This window comes from Vanellus vanellus, assembly GCF_965231255.1.
Source record: "Vanellus vanellus genome assembly, chromosome: 1".
Classification (NCBI taxonomy): Eukaryota; Metazoa; Chordata; class Aves; order Charadriiformes; family Charadriidae; genus Vanellus; species Vanellus vanellus.
This window is the reverse complement of record NC_138905.1, coordinates 187950783-187969557: the sequence shown is the minus strand read 5'-3', so window position 1 is coordinate 187969557 and position 18775 is coordinate 187950783. Positions and strand designations below refer to the sequence as shown.

The following is an 18775-nucleotide window of genomic DNA, read 5'->3' as shown; positions in this document are numbered from 1 at the left end:
CAAGTTGTTCCACAGCAAGCGGCACGGTGAATATTCAAGACAAAACCATCTCACCATATTTTTCAGGGTAGTATGTTACTATATATAAAGTGGTACATATCTCAATGTGCTAAATTTGTGATTTTCCTTACAGAGTTCACATTAAACCAGTGAATGTTGCAACTGAACCGAAAAAAAATAATAAATGTGATTAGCTGAAGTTTGATGTCCACAAATACTCAAAAATTCCAAACCAAAGGCAAGTGTGTACAAAATAATTTATTACAGCATAACATATGTTGGCAATATTTTACAGTGAGTTTTCCATTCAACAGTTTTGAATCTAAACAGATGACACACAAAGGAGAGTTTTAATTAGAACAGTTTATTTGTCTTAATAAAATCCCCTCGTCATGAACTTATACTTTCCTTTGAGGGGCTAGTTAATATTACTGAAATTATTTACATTGCAGTGAAATAAAAACAAACCAAGATTGAATGATTCCATTACCGTTTCCAGAAAACAGATTTTCTGTACAAGCCACAGTATAGTTATGTTTTGATAGCAGTTCTTATAGAATGTAAAGCTGTCGTGTAGCCATTTTGTCCAGCAATACTATGCTTTAAATAGGTATATTAGATTCAGATTTCCATTTTGATGTGTTGTATTTTTAATAGCTAATGCACCAGAACACAAAGTAAGAAAAAAGTTCATTGTGATTTGCAGTCAGCCTCTTTGTGCTCCCTTTAGTAGTTTTTAAAATGTAAAACATACTCCTTACATACTATTTGCTTTGTAGCACCTAAAGCAATAGTAGTTAGTTATGAGAAGTATCAGAGTATTGGCCATAAGTGGACAACTAAGACTTTTAATGGAGGTAATACAGTAAATTTACCAGTAAATTTTTTTGATGTAGAGAAGAACTGTATTCCTCATTACTGTACCTTATGCATTTGCTCAAAATTGGAGCAGCTTTTTCAACTTAAGTGTCAACAAGTAAGCAGATGGGGAGAAACCAGAAGAAAGAAGAGGAAGATGGAACAAAGGACAAACATCAGTATCAAATTCATTATGTTTTCACACGGAATTGCTTCAGGATACTCAAAAATGTTAAGCTGACCATGAAGGAGACAATAGCTATGGAACACAAGGTAGACAGAATAGTTTTCAAAAAGCCTTAGTGGTGGGTGTGGTTTTTTGTTGGTTTGGGTTTTTTTGTTTGTTTGGTTTGGTTGTTGTGGTTTTGTTTGTTTGTTTGTTTTTTGTTTTTACACAAACCTAATCTTCATATCCATCAACACTGGTTCCATATAAGACACACACCTGACAAAAACATGCAAACCCTAATGCTTTCATTGTCACTGTGCTTCAAAAGAAACCAAACTGACCAACGATTTAAAAAAAAAAAAAAAAAAAAAAACCAACACAAAAAAAACCTCAAACAAACCCAGAAAAAAAACCCTAAAGAACAGTAAAAGACAAAGAGGACAATTTAAGCAGCACTTCAGTCTTAATCTGCTAAAAAAGCTCAAATAATAATTTATTAACAAGATATGATCACATTTATCTGTATATGTAACGACACTTACGTGAAAGCGGTCTTTAACATCCATAATTTTTGTGAGGGAGGGCTGATGGATTATTAAAAGACTTAAAACTGTACAAGTATAAACATGAAAAATGCTGATTAAGGATAATGTTTACATAAATATTGGCAGGTTTTGTTGGGAGAAAAAAAAATAGCTAATAGCATACTCCATTTCATTTAACTATCCAAATATTTTGTTTTATACCTGTTAAAGATATTAAAATACAACCTGGAAAAGTAACCCTGATCCGTATCCAGCCAGCATGTAATGAGTCAGTTTTGTATATGTATGTGCACGTAGGTATAACACACACACACACACAGGCTCACACACACTACTTCAAATTTCATTAGACAGCAAATCATGGTTAATGGCTGTATGATTCACAGACGCAATGCTGCTATCGTCCTCGTTTGTGGCAGGCATAAAGGCAGACGTAAAAGGAAACAGTTTATGACATGCTGCTTGATATTCTTCGCATTGAGTGTGGCAGCTTCCGAAACTGCCATCAAGCAGCGCCTCAAAAACCTTTGTTAATGTCTAAAGAAACAAAAGTAACAGTTAATAAGTGATTTACAATTGTTTTATTACTAAAAAGACGTACTGTTAAACAATATTAATCTGAGCAAACAACTTCTCTGTTGGTATTGGGATATCTTCTAGTTATTGAAGGAGAAAAAAAAAAATCTGAAACCTTGTCCTTTCAAATAATATTAATTTATCATGATAAATGAAGCATGTACATTATCCTGCAGCTAAGCATATGTTGTTTAACATCCCACACATTTTTTGGCTTTAAATATTGTATCTTTTACCTTCACATTTTTGTCTCTCATGTTCTTATCCAATCTAGTAGCAACAGCAATTGCTTTTTCTTGTCTTGATTTGTCCAGGAAATACATCATCTTTGCACCTTATCACAAGAAAGAACACAACATTTAGATAATAGTGTTCCTAAATGCTATACTGCATACACAGGCACACAGAATCCAACCCCTTATAAATCAATGTGAATTAGAACTTCTTACAAGTTTTAATAAACCATGTTTTCCTCCCTTATTTAAAACTTAAAACTAACAAAACTAAAGCTATTTTGAAATTTATTAGAAGCATAAGGATTGAGTAACAGAGGAGATCTGCTTCTGCAAAACTGAAATGCCTCACTTCACTGAAGATCTGTCAGTCAAGAAACACACATAAAGAGTATACTGATGACTAAGCTCTTCAAATCAGCAGGCTAAATTAAATCCATCCTACAAATGGACATTTTTCTCAGAGATACTCTGAATTCTTTTGAAAAGTACTTGAGATAAGTGAACAATACAGTTACAAAACAATTGTAGAACACGGTCCAGAAGAAGTTCTCCAGTTTCTCAGACCACAAACAGTTTATCAAAACTGGTCTGGGCATCTCTGCCAAATACGGTACTGCTCCTCATAGCATACCTGCCTTAATTTAAAAATCTCATCTTAATGAACATGTAGGCATTTCATGTACTTTTTTCCCCAAATACTAAATCCAGACACACCTCACTGCATAATCTACTATAAAGAACAAAAAGCTTAAGAAATAATTTTACTGAAAAAGTTAAAACCCCACATTCTGAGTGTACTGCCTCCTCTTGCTCAACTCATTTCCCAAATTATTAAATTTCTTTTCCTAATTAAAGGAAGTTTCCTCATTCTTACTGCTTGTTGTATCCAGGTTTCAGAAAATGAATTGCTAGACTGAATATATTTGTGTTTGAGTCATCATTGTCAAACTTACTAAACTTAACCTAGTTACATTTCTTTAAAGTCAGGGAGGCTATAGTAGAGAAACTGAAAAGGGCTTAAAATTCTGCTTTTAATTTTTTTTTTTTTTTTACTAGTAATCATTTTAAGCTAAGAAAGCACTCATTTGTACTCTGACTTACGGTTTAGGTCTTTCAGACCTTTAAATTTTCAAACTTGGATTAAATATGACAGTTTAAGAAGTTATAAATTGTACAGCAGTTAAGGCAATCGCTTCAAACCTGTTTCAGCATAAACAGAAGACTGACACATAGGTGAAGACCTAAAGCTACCAAGGACATGTCTATGGTTAGTTCACTCCCGATTTCACTTTAAAATCCTAAACCCACATTTGTTCCCACTGCCTGTAAATTGATACACTGTTGGATCACAGCAATCAATGGACGCTAAGGTCCACTGATTCACCCTATGGAGGTTTTACACATTTAAGCCCCTTGCCTCCACTGAATGTGAAGAGACTCACCTTCTTCAAAGGGGTCCCTGATATCTCTTAACATGGGTGCCACTACTGCCAGTGATCTAGCTTGGGTTCTTCTCAAAGGCACTAAAGATGTAGACAAGTCTTAGCCTATACAATTACTATGACAAAGTGACTCTACTATTTTCCATAATAACAGAGTACCAGAAAGCAGAACCTGGAAAACATCCAGTTAGATGCTCAACAAGGGCAAGAGTGGAAGAACACATATGTAAGAATCAGGAGCAATTGCCTGCTGGGATATCTGTACTTGACTTCCCAAATCTTGAGTCTGCTCACAGGAAAAGGGGTGCAAGTATTTCTCTCAAGATGCTGCCTGAAACAGGGATCTTTTAACAGCCTCTAAGTTTGGGGAAAGTTCCCTAACCTTCCTTTAAGGGAGATGAACAATGCTCTGAAGCTAACTTTCTCCAGATATTCTGGACAAACCCTGGGTAACTTTTACAACTAGGTGAGATTAGTACTGTTCAAAGTACTTTAAGTCCCTGGTAAATCTACACTTATTTTTTGCTTCCTAACAGCTGGAGAGATGCTTTGTTTTCTCCTCTACTAGCTTCTCAGGTGACATCAATTTTTACTCCAAAGCTTTCTGTAATCAGTAGACATGACAAATTTCAATTCCAACTTCCTTTGACTTACCTCCAACAGCTACTCATACTATTTGTGTAGAAGAGCTACAAGCGTCATATTTCAACATCTTCATTGGTAACCATGAAGCAGAAAAGCAAAAGTAGCATAACAAGTTTGCCATGATATTTTTATTGATGCTGTTGCTACATGACAAAGCTATGAGTAGGAACAGAGACATTCCAGCTGATGAGAAAACAGGGAAAAGCACTGCTTCTAACATATAATATTTTTCATTTTATATTTTCTAATCATTTCAAAACTAGAAGCTGCAACAGGAGGGATGACAGTGCTTCCGTACTTGAATATCTGTGGTGGTTTGATCACACTTTTTGGAAATAAGAAGCAGGTTCCTTATGCATCTAATGAAAAAGTGAACAAGTTGTTGTGGTTTTTTTTTTGTTTGTTTGTTTTTTTACCATGGTAAAAGCAGGCAGAAAAATACCAATGTAAACATGTGAATTTCTGGCTCATTGGAATTTATGTATGAATTATGGACTGCAGATAAAGATTCTGGATTTAAATCACTTAAATAATTTGCTTTTCAGAAACATTAAAAAGTTAAACAAACCTGACAGTTGGTGCTGAATGGAGGTAGCATTGTGTTTGAGAAATTCTTCATTAAAACTTTCCAAGTTTTTATTAACAAAAATTTTCTGCATTTCTTGAGTTAGGACCTTGCTCACGATTTCTGGGAGGTTACTATGGTCAGATACTAGAAGGGGGGGGAAGGCAAGAGTGAGAGAAGCAAAAAGAATCATTTAAGCAACCATAGAAAACAGTATGAAACCAAAAGCATCACTGCTAAAATTCCCTTTTTTAAAATTTGGGCATGAAACACAAATTTCAGTTCAAAACAGGTGAACACCAGAATTACTGATGCATTATAGATTAAACATTCATAAAGGGTGCTCTGTCATGTAAATTTTCTGCTGCAAGTTCACAATGGATACTTTGCTTTAGTCAATCTCTCTCCCATATCTGCCACTTACTTAAAACTTAAGAACGTCAAAGATTTCTGGAACACCTACTCCTCTATGAAATCTAGCCAAAATTAGTTATTTGGTCCACCTGCTGAATTAATGGAGGAAGGGAGCACAATATAATACATAAACAGTACCCCACATAGCACAACCTGCATTTTCTTGGGTATTAGCATGGAAAACAAAACATTTATTTTTATTTTTCTTTGTATCCGTTTGTGGTTCGAGAGTATTTATGCGTTACAAAAATATGTAGTTATGGCCTTGTACAATATAACCTCCTGTATCTTTTTACATACACATGTACTTCCTACATACCAGCTTTAGAGAATTTAATCAAGCATTCATGTAGCCATGGGTTATTACTGTTGATAGCAAAAGCTCTTTTGACAGACTGTAACATTAACAGAAACTTTCCTGTGGGAAGGAGAAAAAACAAAAACATACCAAGATTAAGAATACAGAACTTTTTATATCAACTACTTTCTTTAGTAAATCTAGTACGAACATTAGAAACATCAATGCCTACACAGAATTAGAAAGGCAACAGAATTAGGAAGGTGATTCAATTTTTCCCATCCAAATTGCTTAATAACATCGAAATCCTGCAGCTCAAATTCTGGGAACACTGCATAGATTATGTTACTATCTATTTGGCTTTGTTTTCCCCTACATAATTAAAGATCACACTGCAAATGTCTTTCTGTAGCATCTATTAGTTTATACTAGAGCTTACTTTGCTCGTAGGCTTTTTTGTTTGTTTTAAAAGTGGCTAAATGAAAACGCTATTTCCCCTATTATTACTGGATATGATGCAAACCCCAGCTTCAGTCAAGTAAATATCTATTCCAGACCATTTTAGGCTATGCTCAGATAACAGGCTGCAGTGAAGTGTTAAAATTTTGTAGAACAAAAATGAAATTATACAGTACTTTACCTTTTCTAAAGTATATTTCAAATGCTAATAAATGTGTTTCTATGTCATCTCCGATAAGATTCTTAAGTGGTATAAGGAACTTAATGGCTTCTTCTAATGGATTTTCTACCTGTTTTAATAAAAACACAGTGAAATTTAAAACTTAACATAAATGTCAAATAAAACCCACCAAGGACAGTTTCTGTTACTCAGATCATTTAAACAATCAGAGGCCAAAGGTGAACTGTAGATAGCTTTCCGAATTAAGAAGTGTTTACTCATGATTTCACATTGACAAATACAACATCATGGCTAACTCTGGCACTGCTTATGTGATGTACTCAGTGTTATAATTAAGCATTTAGGAAACGAAATATGACCACCTTAGACAGCAAGCTTAAACTTCTAAGTTACTGTGATAAAGGAGACAGTTCTTTGAGCTTAGAGAAATACTGGCTCATGTCTTGAAATTTTGTGAACTGCAATCACATTTCTGTTCGTTCTATTCACCAGAGTTCTTCAGGCAAGAACCAACTTTTTGTTCAATATCTATTTTCATGAAGGATGGCCTACTGCTCAAAAAACCCCTAAATTTAAAGAAAGTAACAATATTATTAATACAGAACTTTGACTTATTAGAGGAAAAATAGTACTTTTCTTTAGTGTAAATAAACTACAAAAAGGTACCTTTGCATGCAAAAATAATTTTATAAAAAAAAAACTGGATTCTTTTAGAAGAACCTGATAGTTATAAGAGATTATAGGCTTTTTATGATAAATCACATGAATTTAACATGAAATACCATGCTAACCCTTTCCAGTTTTTCAGGAACTAGCTCTTCCCTGGGCCCACTGGTTTCCTCCTCCTCTTCATCTCGCTTTTTCTTTTGATTCTTCTGTTGTCGCTCTCTTTCTGCATGTTTTCTTTCCTCTTCAAGTTTTGCTTTCTTCTGTGCTCTTCTTTGCTTGCTAAGCATTTTCTTCAATTCTTTGGCTGAGAGATTTTCTACAGATTAAGGTAACAAACAGATAATTAAATACTCTGTTAACAGAAATTAAAAGTTCTGTTTCTCTCAAACAGCACTCAGACATGCCACTAAGCTCTGCCCCCTTATCAAAATGGCATACTTTTACAGCAATTTTCATACATATCGGCATTTGCCAGACTATCATCACTATAGTCCAATGTTACTGTTGGATTACTATTTACAGCATAACACAACACTTGATCTTGCTTATTTTCTCTTACATAGTTGTTACAGACACCTCAACTATTTGAAAGGTTAACTACAGGAAGTTGTTGCATCTATGACAGGTTTTACTTCAGAAAACAGACAATGGTTTTCAAGGGTAGCACTAAGCTCCCATATTGACTGTAGTTCAGCTTCCTTCACATGCTAACTAGAAATGTCCAGACAGATTTACACTCCGTCTTAAAAGAAGCTTGTTGTCTTTCATTAGTGTTTGAACAATATACAGCTGTGATAATTGCATTGATTTTCTGCAAATGCCATGGGATAGCTAAATGAACGCAAGCAAAAACTGATATTGTTCGGGGTGAGGAGAGGTAAAATATTCTTGTATTAGCAGGACCATTATATGAACCTTCAGGCTGGGTGCTGTATTCAGCTTTTTTAGACTGGACTAGCATTTAGATAAACCAAGAAGGTTTAACAGTTGCATGAGAAGCATAACACACAAAACATGGTTTCCTACAGGTTCAAATAGAAGTGAGGAGCCTTCAGCCTTTCCATTCACCCTTTTTTTTTTTCCCCCCTTCCCTGCTATCACACTCACCTGACCAGTTTAGCCAGAATAATACTGTAGTTTCTACTCTGGTTACTGTGGTGTTTCACTGAGAACAGAATTTGTGCTAATAATGTGGCAAGAAACAGAAGAATGGGCTACTGAGGGACTAACGCATTTTTTTATGGCACCATGACCTCTCTACTGGGGCCAGCCACCATTCTGAGATATGGAAGAAAGGAGAAGTAAGCATTCTTTTTACCCCATTCACACAGTGCTGTCTTCCCCTGTGGATAAGCCTACTGAATCCCAATGCACCACAGGCAAATGAACTAACACAATTTCTTAGGCTCTTCCCCACCTTCGCTTCTAAGACATATTGCTATCAAGATCCTCTGTCACATGCCAATCTTACATTATATACAGAAACAAACCAGAATTGGAGAGAAAAAACATGCAAGTTGAACTGTGCTGTGAAGTGTGTCTCTTTTTACATGTGCTTCATTATATATAGGCTGATATAGAAAAAATTATTATCCAGCTCTGAATGAATGGTAAGATTGTATTGGCAATATCGAGTGGCATGTTTAACTTTTGCAAAGGGAAAAATATTTGACATGGGGGAGGAGCACTAGACATCAATTTCACCTGTTTAGGCAACAGCCACTGCAGTGCTGACAGTAGCTGTGATTCCACAAAAGGAGAAGCAACTATTTATCTTAAAGGGAAAAAAACTCATAAATCATTTGTCATTGAATCCTCAGTTTTCTGAACCACACCCCACTGGTTTCCCAAGAAAATCTGCTTTCCATTTAACAATAGTTTTAAATCATCTCCTAAATTTATTAATTTTGCTAATATACACTTATCCATGCATTCTTTGGTCCTGAAGCTGTGTGAAAAAATGATAAGATGTAATGCTGCATTAACTTATATTACTATGGAATAAATTAAATACAATAGATCAAAATTAAATTCTTACAATTCAGATGGCTTTCCCACAAAAATCTATCCACTGTTTCTTAATTTATCTGTTAAAGACTTATCTTCTGTTCAAATGGATAAATGGCTGAACTGAATTTGATTTCTCCTCTTAATGTTCTGAAATGCTACTCCTCCCCAAGTACTCCAACTACAGCTAGGTTCATTCATGTACTAGTTTTACAATATGACGACAGAAGAATAAAGATGAAGAAAGCTCCAGCTTGTTATCCATGATCTCTTCAGTTATCAAATCACCACAGAAGAGAGGAAAAAATTGTGTATGTTACAACTCATTTATTCTACAGCATATAACTTACTTAGCTTAATAAGCTTTTACATGTGTCATACACATATGAGCCTCCATTATGGTCTAGATACCTGAATTCACTTCTTGTTCTTTGCTTTCATTGGTAAGAGGATTATCGTGGAGCTTCAAGTAGATTTCAATCGCTGATCGAGCAGCCTTGAAGTAGAAGGCATGTTTCCTGAGCACATCTTCTAATCTCAAAAGGTCTACATAGGCACGGAGAGTCATCTTTCTCATACAGTATGTGTGGAAGTCAAATTGATCATCCGTTATCTCAAAAAAATGCTTCAAGAAAAAAGAACACACACACAACTCTTATTCACCTCCATCTAATTAAAAAAATAGATTAAGCAAGTGCATAAAGTCACAACCGGTACTTACAGACAATATTTAACAGGCTTAGAAATAGCCTTGTAATATTGACTGTCCAAGGGAACCTCTCAGTAGGAAAAAAAAAAAAAAAAAAACAAAAACACACCACTCAGAAAAATCTCACTTTGTTAACAAAAACTATAATGTGATTGTTGAGAGACTTCAGCATTCTTTAAAAGCCAAGTGAAATGTGATTACCCGATTAAAAAAAATAATTGTCAAAAGACAGCATAAAGTTAAGGTACAAATGGTTGTAGAGTTAGGAGACATAATATTTTATATTGAATCCTTTTCACTTAAAATTTTCACATAATTTTTCACATAATAGCTAGAGGATGACATCTTATCTATTACAATAAATCACCAAGAATTAACCTGTTTTTGAAAACCATTATACAAGAAACTTTATATGCAAAGAAATTCATGATGATTACATCAGCAAATATCTTCATTAGCATGTGAGAAAAACTGGGAAAGAAATTGATGGTGTTTGCACCTACTTACCCTTTCTACTTCGTGGCATTTTTTCAAGGCATCGCCATACTTCCCTAGCCTTTGATAAGCGGCAGCACATTCAGTCTGGAACCACATACACTGCATCTCGTTTAGGTTTTCCATAGCAGAAGTTCCTTCCTGAAACAAGTGTCATTATCCCTTTTTGCTATTATAATTTACCAGCTGCTTCTTTCAACTATGGCTAGTTTCAGTCCATTAGTAGGAGACAATCAATCCTTTAACTACTTGGAATACAATAGAAAATGGATATAATCACCCAGAGACTGAGAATAATACTTGTGATACCCTATGCTCCCCAAGATAGAAAGGAATAGAATTAAGTGATAAAAAAAGTTATCTGAACAAGATAAGAGTCTCAGATTTAAGATTAACTCATGCTGTATACACAGCCTTACTTTTACAATTTGGAGGCAGAAAACAACTTTATTTTTAAGAATTTTTAAGTAAATAATTTTTGTTCTTTTTTCACCTGTCAGATAAGTGGCATCTACTAGTCTAAAAATCCACCAATATATTTACTGCTTTATCACATAGCATGAATAATTGTAAGTTTCTCAGAACTTGTTGTTAGTCTAAATAAATGAAGTTAGATTTGTACCTCATACTTTTATAAGAAAGAATCCTAGGATTTATTCTCTATAGTTTCAGTGCTCTAGATTAAGAATAAACAAACTGGAAGCACATTCCAAATATCGCAAATGCTAGCCACCAAATTTTCAGAGCAGTTTTATACTAGCAAGAAAACCCAGTTCAACTCACAACACAATTTCAGATCAGATTTATCCTATCTTATCCCAATATCTATGCTAGAGTTCTGTATTTCTTGCTCTAACGCTTCCGACACATGTACATAATGAGTTTTAGTAATCAAATTTTTAGTCCTTCCTAGAAATATCTAGACAGCTCAGATTCACATTCAAGTGTTTTCATACCTAAAATTAAGAAGAATTAAGGAGCCTAATTCATTTATGTGCTCCAGCAAATCACATCAAGCAGCTGTCTTCATATTTAGTTACAAAAATAATACGGAAATCTGGCCTTTATGAATCTAAATTTTGCTCCATGTCAAAAAACCATAATTTAAAGTGCTACCCCATCTTTTACGGATAGGATTTGCTTTAGCAAAGTTTTTGTCTGTAGTACTAGCTTAAAAGGAATTAAATGTTCAAGTCAAAATTAATTTATGTTAATGCTAAATCATAACGAATACAGTGCACATTCCTGTGCAGTTAGCTCAGATGGTATTACTGGGAAACAGCAGGTTTGGCAAACAAGGTATCCACCAGATACATTTCTAGAGAGGTACATAGAAGTATGGCAATAAAAAAAATACTTCTGGACAACACCTTTGAACAACCATTTTTTGCAGTATTTACTGGGTCTACATAGCTGGAGTACTGCATCCAGCTCTGGGGCCCCCAGCACAAGAGGGACATAGGCCTGCTACAGCAAGTCCCAAGGAGGGCCATGAACACAACACTTCTATGAAGAAAGACTGAGAGAGTTGGGCTTGTTCAGCCTGGAGAAGCAAAGACTCCAGGGAGATGCTTATTGTGGCCTTTCAATATGTAAAGGGGGCTTATAAGAAACAGACTTTTCACCAGGGCCTGTACTGACAGGAAAAGGGGTAACAGTTTTAAATTGAAGAGGCTAGGTTTCGATTGGAACATAACAAAGAAATTCTTTACCATAAGAATGGTGAGGCACCGTGACAGCCTGCCCAAAGACGTTGCGGATGCCCCACACCACTGGAAGAGTTTAAGGCCAAGTTGGATGGGGCTTTGAGTAACCTGGTCTAGTGGAAGGTGTCCCTGCCCATGGCAGGGGGGTTGGACTAGATGATCTTTAAAAGGTCCCTTCCAATTCAAACTGTTCTACGCTTCTATATAGTTACTTACCACTAAGTAAGAGCATTATCCTGAAAACGGGCACTAATAAAAGATATTTCTAATTTTGGTCAAGTTACATGGGTGAAAAATAAACTGCTAGAGGGAAACAAAGCCTCTAGAGCTTCATTGAAGCCATATACCTACCCTTGTGAATTTAGAGCACATCTCCTCTGCATCCTTCACCATATTTGCTCGCAGCATGTATTTAGCACATTTAGAATTGATAAATCTGTCTGCAGTATCCAAAGACTGGGCTTCATCCATCCATTTGGCAGCTTCCTTGAGGTTACCTACATGCTGTTAGGGAGAAATTAAGTAGTTTGCTTTCAGTATAAGCGTGCTATTGACCAACTTCTGAAATCTACAGTTACTGGTACTTCTCCCTCAGAAATAACAAAAGGCTTTGTTTGCTCCCCCCTTCCCCTCAGTTTTTCCTCAGAATGACAATTTGATGCAAGTTGCTTTGCAAAACCTAAACGGAAGGGTTTTCGTTTTCTTCCTGACAGAACAGTGCCCAAAAAGAAACCCGCATGAAAAACAATGCCCATAACCATTGCTAACTGAAATACTATCCACACATTCACACCAGTTAGATGGGTTGCGTTTTTGTTAAGTTAGGTACTCTACACATCCAAATTAACTTCTTACCTTGTAAATTTTTGCTTTTAAATAGAATAGTTCTATTAGTGTTGGAGTGCTTGCAATTGCAGCATTAATGTAATCCAAGGCCAAAGAACACTGGCCAAGTTTGTCAAAGTGCTGTGCCAGGAAATACCGAACCCAAAGCAGTGTTGTTGGGGGCTCTTTCTCTCCATTTTCTGCAACAAAATGGAAAAAGTTACAGTAAGGCTGAAGACTGCATTTGAAAAACAAACACAAAAAACAAAGCGTGGAAAAATCAGCTAATATTTCTTGTAATGCATTCATTTACTAGAAGGTATCACAACTATTTTCTTGCAAGAAGTATCAGCGCTTTAACAGTTCTTGAGAACTGCCATAAACAGTATTAGTAATTATAGTGTAATTAATAAGACCATAAAAACTTACCACATGTACTAAAAAGGTCACAAGTTTTCAAAGAGGCTTCATAACCAGTAACGAGTTCTTGAATTGTAGAAACCTGCGTGTAAAAAAATTAACTTAATTTATGCTTTACTATCATGTTTACATGAATTAACACACTGAAAAATACTTAGGCAAAATCAGAGAACCTATGCTATAGTAATTACTTAGTTTGGAAAAAAATTGGATATATCCTCATTTAGTTTACTTCACCTTTCACAAGTTATCTTTGATCACCCGTTTTAACTGGTGATACAGCAGGAAACAGGTGTAATCTTTGGCAGCTTACAGCAGAAAGTAACCAAGTACATTTGTTTAATATACTTAAGTTGTTGTCCTGGTTTGAGGAATTTTTATTTATTTATGCTATTAGTTTTTAAGCTTCCAAACTAAGCCAAGTGAAGAAAGGTGCTTTGGAAAAGACTCTGCATGAACTTCCCATAACAATGAAGATACAGAAGAGACTTCTGTGGTTTTCTGGCAGGCTGATATGTAGTATTAAAGATTTTTTTGTTTTGTTAAAAAGGTATTGTTGCCTAGAATATGGGCTGCATCTTTTTACATAAAAATGTATGTATTGATTGATTTAAGGCTAATACTTTCTGAAATCAGACCCTGTCAACAATACTGTTGTTCATTCCAAGGCTGAAGACTCAAAATTAACACAGGCAGTTCTGAACTCACAAGTTTGACATTTACAACACATACAAATGTTAGTACAACAAACTATTCCAATACCAGGTCCACAGCATAAAAGTGCCATGTTAAATTTCTAAGCATTTTATGAAATGCTCAACCTGTTTTGTAGCTGCATTCTAAACGTGCCTGCCATATCCAGCAAGTAACCAGCCTCTTAAAGAAACAAGAAAAATACTAAAGAAAGAAGTATGATCTATGTATATATACCCAAAACACAGAGACTTAACTTAAAGTAAGATCTGAGTGTAAGCATAGCAGGATAATGGCTACATTCACCAATTAGGTGAAACCTACAGGTGGTAAAAACCTAAAACTTCAATGGTTAAAAGTAAGATGATCCTACATTAAAAAAAGTCACTTGCAAAAGTAAAAAAATACCATGGAGAGACAGCAAAATGTAAAAAAGAAGGATTTGACAAAGCAAGCATCCACTTTAAGATACACTTTGGGAAAGGAAGAAAAAAATCTTGTTCTAGAAGATTAAAGTATACAATTTTGAAGGATACTACTTTATTTAATCTAATTCAACACAATAGGCAAGAAACGTCAAACATTTTGTTTCAAAGAGAGCAGAGAAGGTAACATGCCCAAGTCATACACAGCCAGTGTAAATGTCTTAAAAGTGTAATAAATCATTTAAACACACATGCATTCTGCCAAGCTCTGGGCAAATCTCATAAGAAATGGTTCCAGGTAGCAAAATCTCAAATACAATAAAATGTTACTAGACTTCAAATAACTACAAAGTGATAAAGGAATGTAAAGAAGTCACAAGTGAAAGGACAAAGGCAAATAAATGCATTAAGCTGTTCTCTGACCTCAAACGTATATTTACTAAAAGAAACCTTCAGCTACCTCAGAAAATCTTTGAAGATTCTCTTCTCTAAAATGAATTTAAATGCAGAAGTAAGCCTCTGCTTCATGCAGCAGGCTTGCAATGGATGCGTGCAACAGAGGAAGTATTATTTCCTTGCTGCTTTTCACTGCAATTTCAAAAGTTATTCTCATCTGGCTGTTAGTAGACTCAAATTTCTTTTTCACATCAGCCAGCTTTGCTAGACTGCAAGTGAACTGTGTTTAAAGGGGCAAAAACCCCTTCACTTCCTTAATACACACACCCCACCTCTACCAAACTCTATGTGTATTTTTTTTTCCCCACTAAGACACACTTGGAGTATGGCTTCACAGCTGGACAAAGACCATGCTGCCACCAAAACGAATGGCACCACCATCTCTGAGCCAGATCTGCCTGGTTGCTGCTTTGGGTGAGTGCTAGTAGCTGTATCCAGGGTTACAAGTGATTTAATCCCTGCTCCATCTCAGCGTACAGATGCCCAATTATGAGTTTCATCATCAGGGGAGCTCGCAGCAGAAAGACCTGGAGCAGTGAGGCAGTAAGAAAGCTTCTCTTCCTAGCTGGAGGGTCTTCAATCAGCTTACTGCAACAGTGAAATCAAATCCTCTGATCCTGAGGTGGAGAACACTAAACTGTACTATGTTTTAAAAGATGATGAGTTCTTTCAAATTCAGAATTCTGCAGTGGTTTTGGCTTCCACTTTCCAAGAAACTACACTGGAATTCTTATTTTGAAAACTGCTTTGAACAATACATTTGGAAATAAGTATTCCATGAAATCACCAGCTACAAAAATAACACAATCAGGTAGGTTATTGCAGACATGCTTGATGAAAATGACTGTATCTTTGTTTCTCATGACTACTCAGAATCTTCTTCCTTCCTTTTTATGCTTATGCTTCCATCTCTTGCTAGTAATTTAGAAAAATTTGTGTGCTGCTTCAGGGAAAAAATGATCTGGAAATATGAACCTTAATTTCTGTGTCCATCCTAACTGCAAATTTAGTAGTAAAATCTCTCTTGGATTTACTACCATCCATTATTTGTATTCTAGAGTCACCACTGCCATCTTAAAGGCAATAATATTTCATTATTTCTAAACACTACAACATTCTTCAGAAAGATCATTTTGCAATTTCTAAAAAAAAAAAAAAAAAAATAATCAAGCTGAGGTATCTGAAAATACCATGATACTGACCATGAGTTAATTTAAAACAGTACTATTCTAGAAAAAGTTTCAGTTATTCCCTTGCCATGGATCTGAAAAAGCTTAAGGTATTACAAAAGCATAACTGAAGTCATCAGCAAATCTCAGGTTTTGTTATGACAAGAATGGAGCCAATTCCAGAACTGGGGCCACCAGTTTCAGAAGCCTCTTAAGTAATCAAAATTCAAACTTCATACCTTTTCATAGGTCACTACCTACAACTTTTATTTCATTATGAAAGAACAATGAGCTAAGTGGCATGAATGCAAGGAGGAAAAAGGGCTTTAGCCTTCCCCATTACTATAGATGCGTGAAGGGCTCATTTTCCCTCCTATACCTCATGTAAAGATTGTAATAGCACACGTTCACTAACCAGTACAGATTCTTGTGAAGTGTAACAATCTTGAAAGTTAAGAAAGCATTTTCCATGCTCCATACTACCTGAAGCAAAGACTCCACAAAAGCCAGAACGGTCTTTTTTTCCTATTCTTATGCAGTTTATTTCAATTCGGAATAATGGTTTCATAAACAAACTTTGATTAAATGCCTTAAAATACATATTTGAGAAATACAAACTAAGACTGAAATAAGTATCATGCATACACATCCTAATTTCTTTTTACACTGTAAGCAACATAAACAATTCACTTGAACCCCAGTTCTGTACTACTACTTCCTGTGAGCATTAGTTTTTACTTATCTCGTTATACTGAGAAACATTTGTGCTCTCTTTTGTAAGGGATAGCCTAAGGGAAAGTTATTGATTTCCAGGTTGATGGCTAAAATTCTTTTGTCATCACTTTTAGCTACTACAATCCTAGTTTGATTTTTTTTTTCATATACTCCATGTAGGAGGTAAGTTGAATGAAATGACAAAGGAATAAAAGTAGAGAGAAAGGCAATATAGAAACAGTTTTAAGAAACATACATAACAAAGGTGAGGTGAAATATGTAATAAAAGATGAAACCAACAGCCCACTAGCACAAAGCAGAGATGCAAATTTTTCAGAGAGGCTCAAACCCTCTGGTTCTTTACTATGGAAGTTAAATCACTAAATTGATCGTATATCCTTTTATTACAGCAGTGGGGCAAAATATTTTAAGACTTCTGCTTCTGACAACCTTCAAAACACTAATACTGTATTTCTTTCTTCAATGAAACAACAGCAAGAAAAGGAACTGAATTTCAATACCAATCATATAGAAATATTGTAATGTACTATAAAGTGGTCAGACTTGAGCTGTGTCAATAGCTGTTTTTTAAAAAAGGATTCAGCTTGTTAATTTAGCAGTCACAACCACTACATTTAAGTATTTTTTTTTCAGTTACTGCCATTATAAATCAGTAAGAAGTTACCATCACTTCCATTGCACAAATAGATTAAAAGCTACTGTAGGCAGTTTCAGAAGCCATTCATAGTTTAACATTTGGCACAAGTTTGAGTCCCTGCCTTTCAAATTCCTGAGAACATGTTTAATATTAATCTGCACTGTTCTCCAACGCAAATAACCAAAAGTGAAGGTTCGAATACTGTTACTAAGATATAAATTTCAAGATGCACCTATAAAACTGCCCAAACAAGAAAATATGCTACTGCCCTGCAGATATAGATGCAGTAGTTCTTAAGAAAATTTAGTTATGCATTAGTGCAGGAGAATCTTCAAGCAAATCCCAGAAATACTTTAGGAAGATGTGCTTTTAGAAGAAGATTTAACTGTTACAAAACTCATGCATATTTACACTACTGCAACACAGGCAAGGGCTACATTATCTTGCCCTGAACACCACCAACAACGAAAAGAATACAAAACAGTGGGGATGAATAAAAAGCCAGTGGACAGGAACAAGATCACACTTTACTTGGCACAAATATTTGCAGAGTGACATTTAAGTCACTAAAATGGCCCATCGTCATCATGCATCAAACAGATCATTTCTGGGAGTTACCACACAGCGGTAGACTGACACTTTAGAAAACCACTTTGACTGTTTCCTTATAGAATGCCTAATAATCATACATACCAGAAGCTAAGTATTTGCAAGTTGTTGTTTTGCAGTTGCGGGGTGTTTTTTGTTTGTTTGTGGTTTGTTTTTTTTTTTAATAAGAGAACTGAAAATTTAAGACTAGCTATTTGCAATTTTGTACTGCATCCAAAATACTTTAAATTATTTAGTTGCTTTAATGAGAGTAGCATTGTCCTCCTCCAAGCAGCTGCACAGTCCACTGCAACCCATTCCAAAACAGTAACTGGTATCTTTAAGAGGATGCTGCTGCCTCAGAAAATAGCCCAACCCTGCCTCTGTGTCAAGCCTACAAGCTTCTGAAATTTCAGTGTTTCAAACTGTACCTTGTTCTTCAAGCAGAATTCAATGGATGCTACAAGTTTGAGAGCCCCATGAGAGAGCTGAAGACTTTTTCCATGTGGGAACACTCTGGTTAATCCCTTTAATAACCTTCCACAAAGGGCTAGAGGAGAAAATTACCCAACAGTTCTTCAGCTTCCAGTAGGCAACCAGTGAGGCTTCTCTTAAGAAACTACTATTTACTTCTCAGTAATTACAGCAGATAGGTATTGAAAAAATAGAACTATCACAAGAACCTACCCAGATTCATCTGTCTCAGAAAGCTCTTGAATTAAACTGTAAGAAAAAGATGACATAGAAGGATCATTCTGTATTCACAAGCCATCTACTATGAGTACCTAGACTGGAAAAAACAAAGACCTGAAAGCATGGGTGCTTCTTATTCCCCACCTACACAAACACAGAC

General features: G+C 35.4%; 1 protein-coding gene across 1 annotated transcript in view; it reads right to left on the bottom strand.

The window, feature by feature from the left end:
* Positions 1 to 255: 255 nt before the first annotated feature.
* NAA16 (N-alpha-acetyltransferase 16, NatA auxiliary subunit) overlaps positions 256 to 18775 on the bottom strand; it is a 74008-nt gene continuing 55488 nt past the window's right edge. Inside the window, exons 10-20 of the mRNA XM_082498603.1 lie at positions 13229 to 13301; positions 12830 to 12999; positions 12326 to 12478; positions 10281 to 10409; positions 9476 to 9689; positions 7180 to 7373; positions 6389 to 6497; positions 5770 to 5868; positions 5040 to 5183; positions 2385 to 2482; positions 256 to 2109 (exon numbers count right to left, since the gene is read on the bottom strand). Coding sequence (XP_082354729.1) covers positions 1909 to 2109; positions 2385 to 2482; positions 5040 to 5183; positions 5770 to 5868; positions 6389 to 6497; positions 7180 to 7373; positions 9476 to 9689; positions 10281 to 10409; positions 12326 to 12478; positions 12830 to 12999; positions 13229 to 13301 — 1584 coding nt within the window. The 3' untranslated portion in view covers positions 256 to 1908. The remainder of the gene's footprint in view (positions 2110 to 2384; positions 2483 to 5039; positions 5184 to 5769; positions 5869 to 6388; positions 6498 to 7179; positions 7374 to 9475; positions 9690 to 10280; positions 10410 to 12325; positions 12479 to 12829; positions 13000 to 13228; positions 13302 to 18775) is intronic.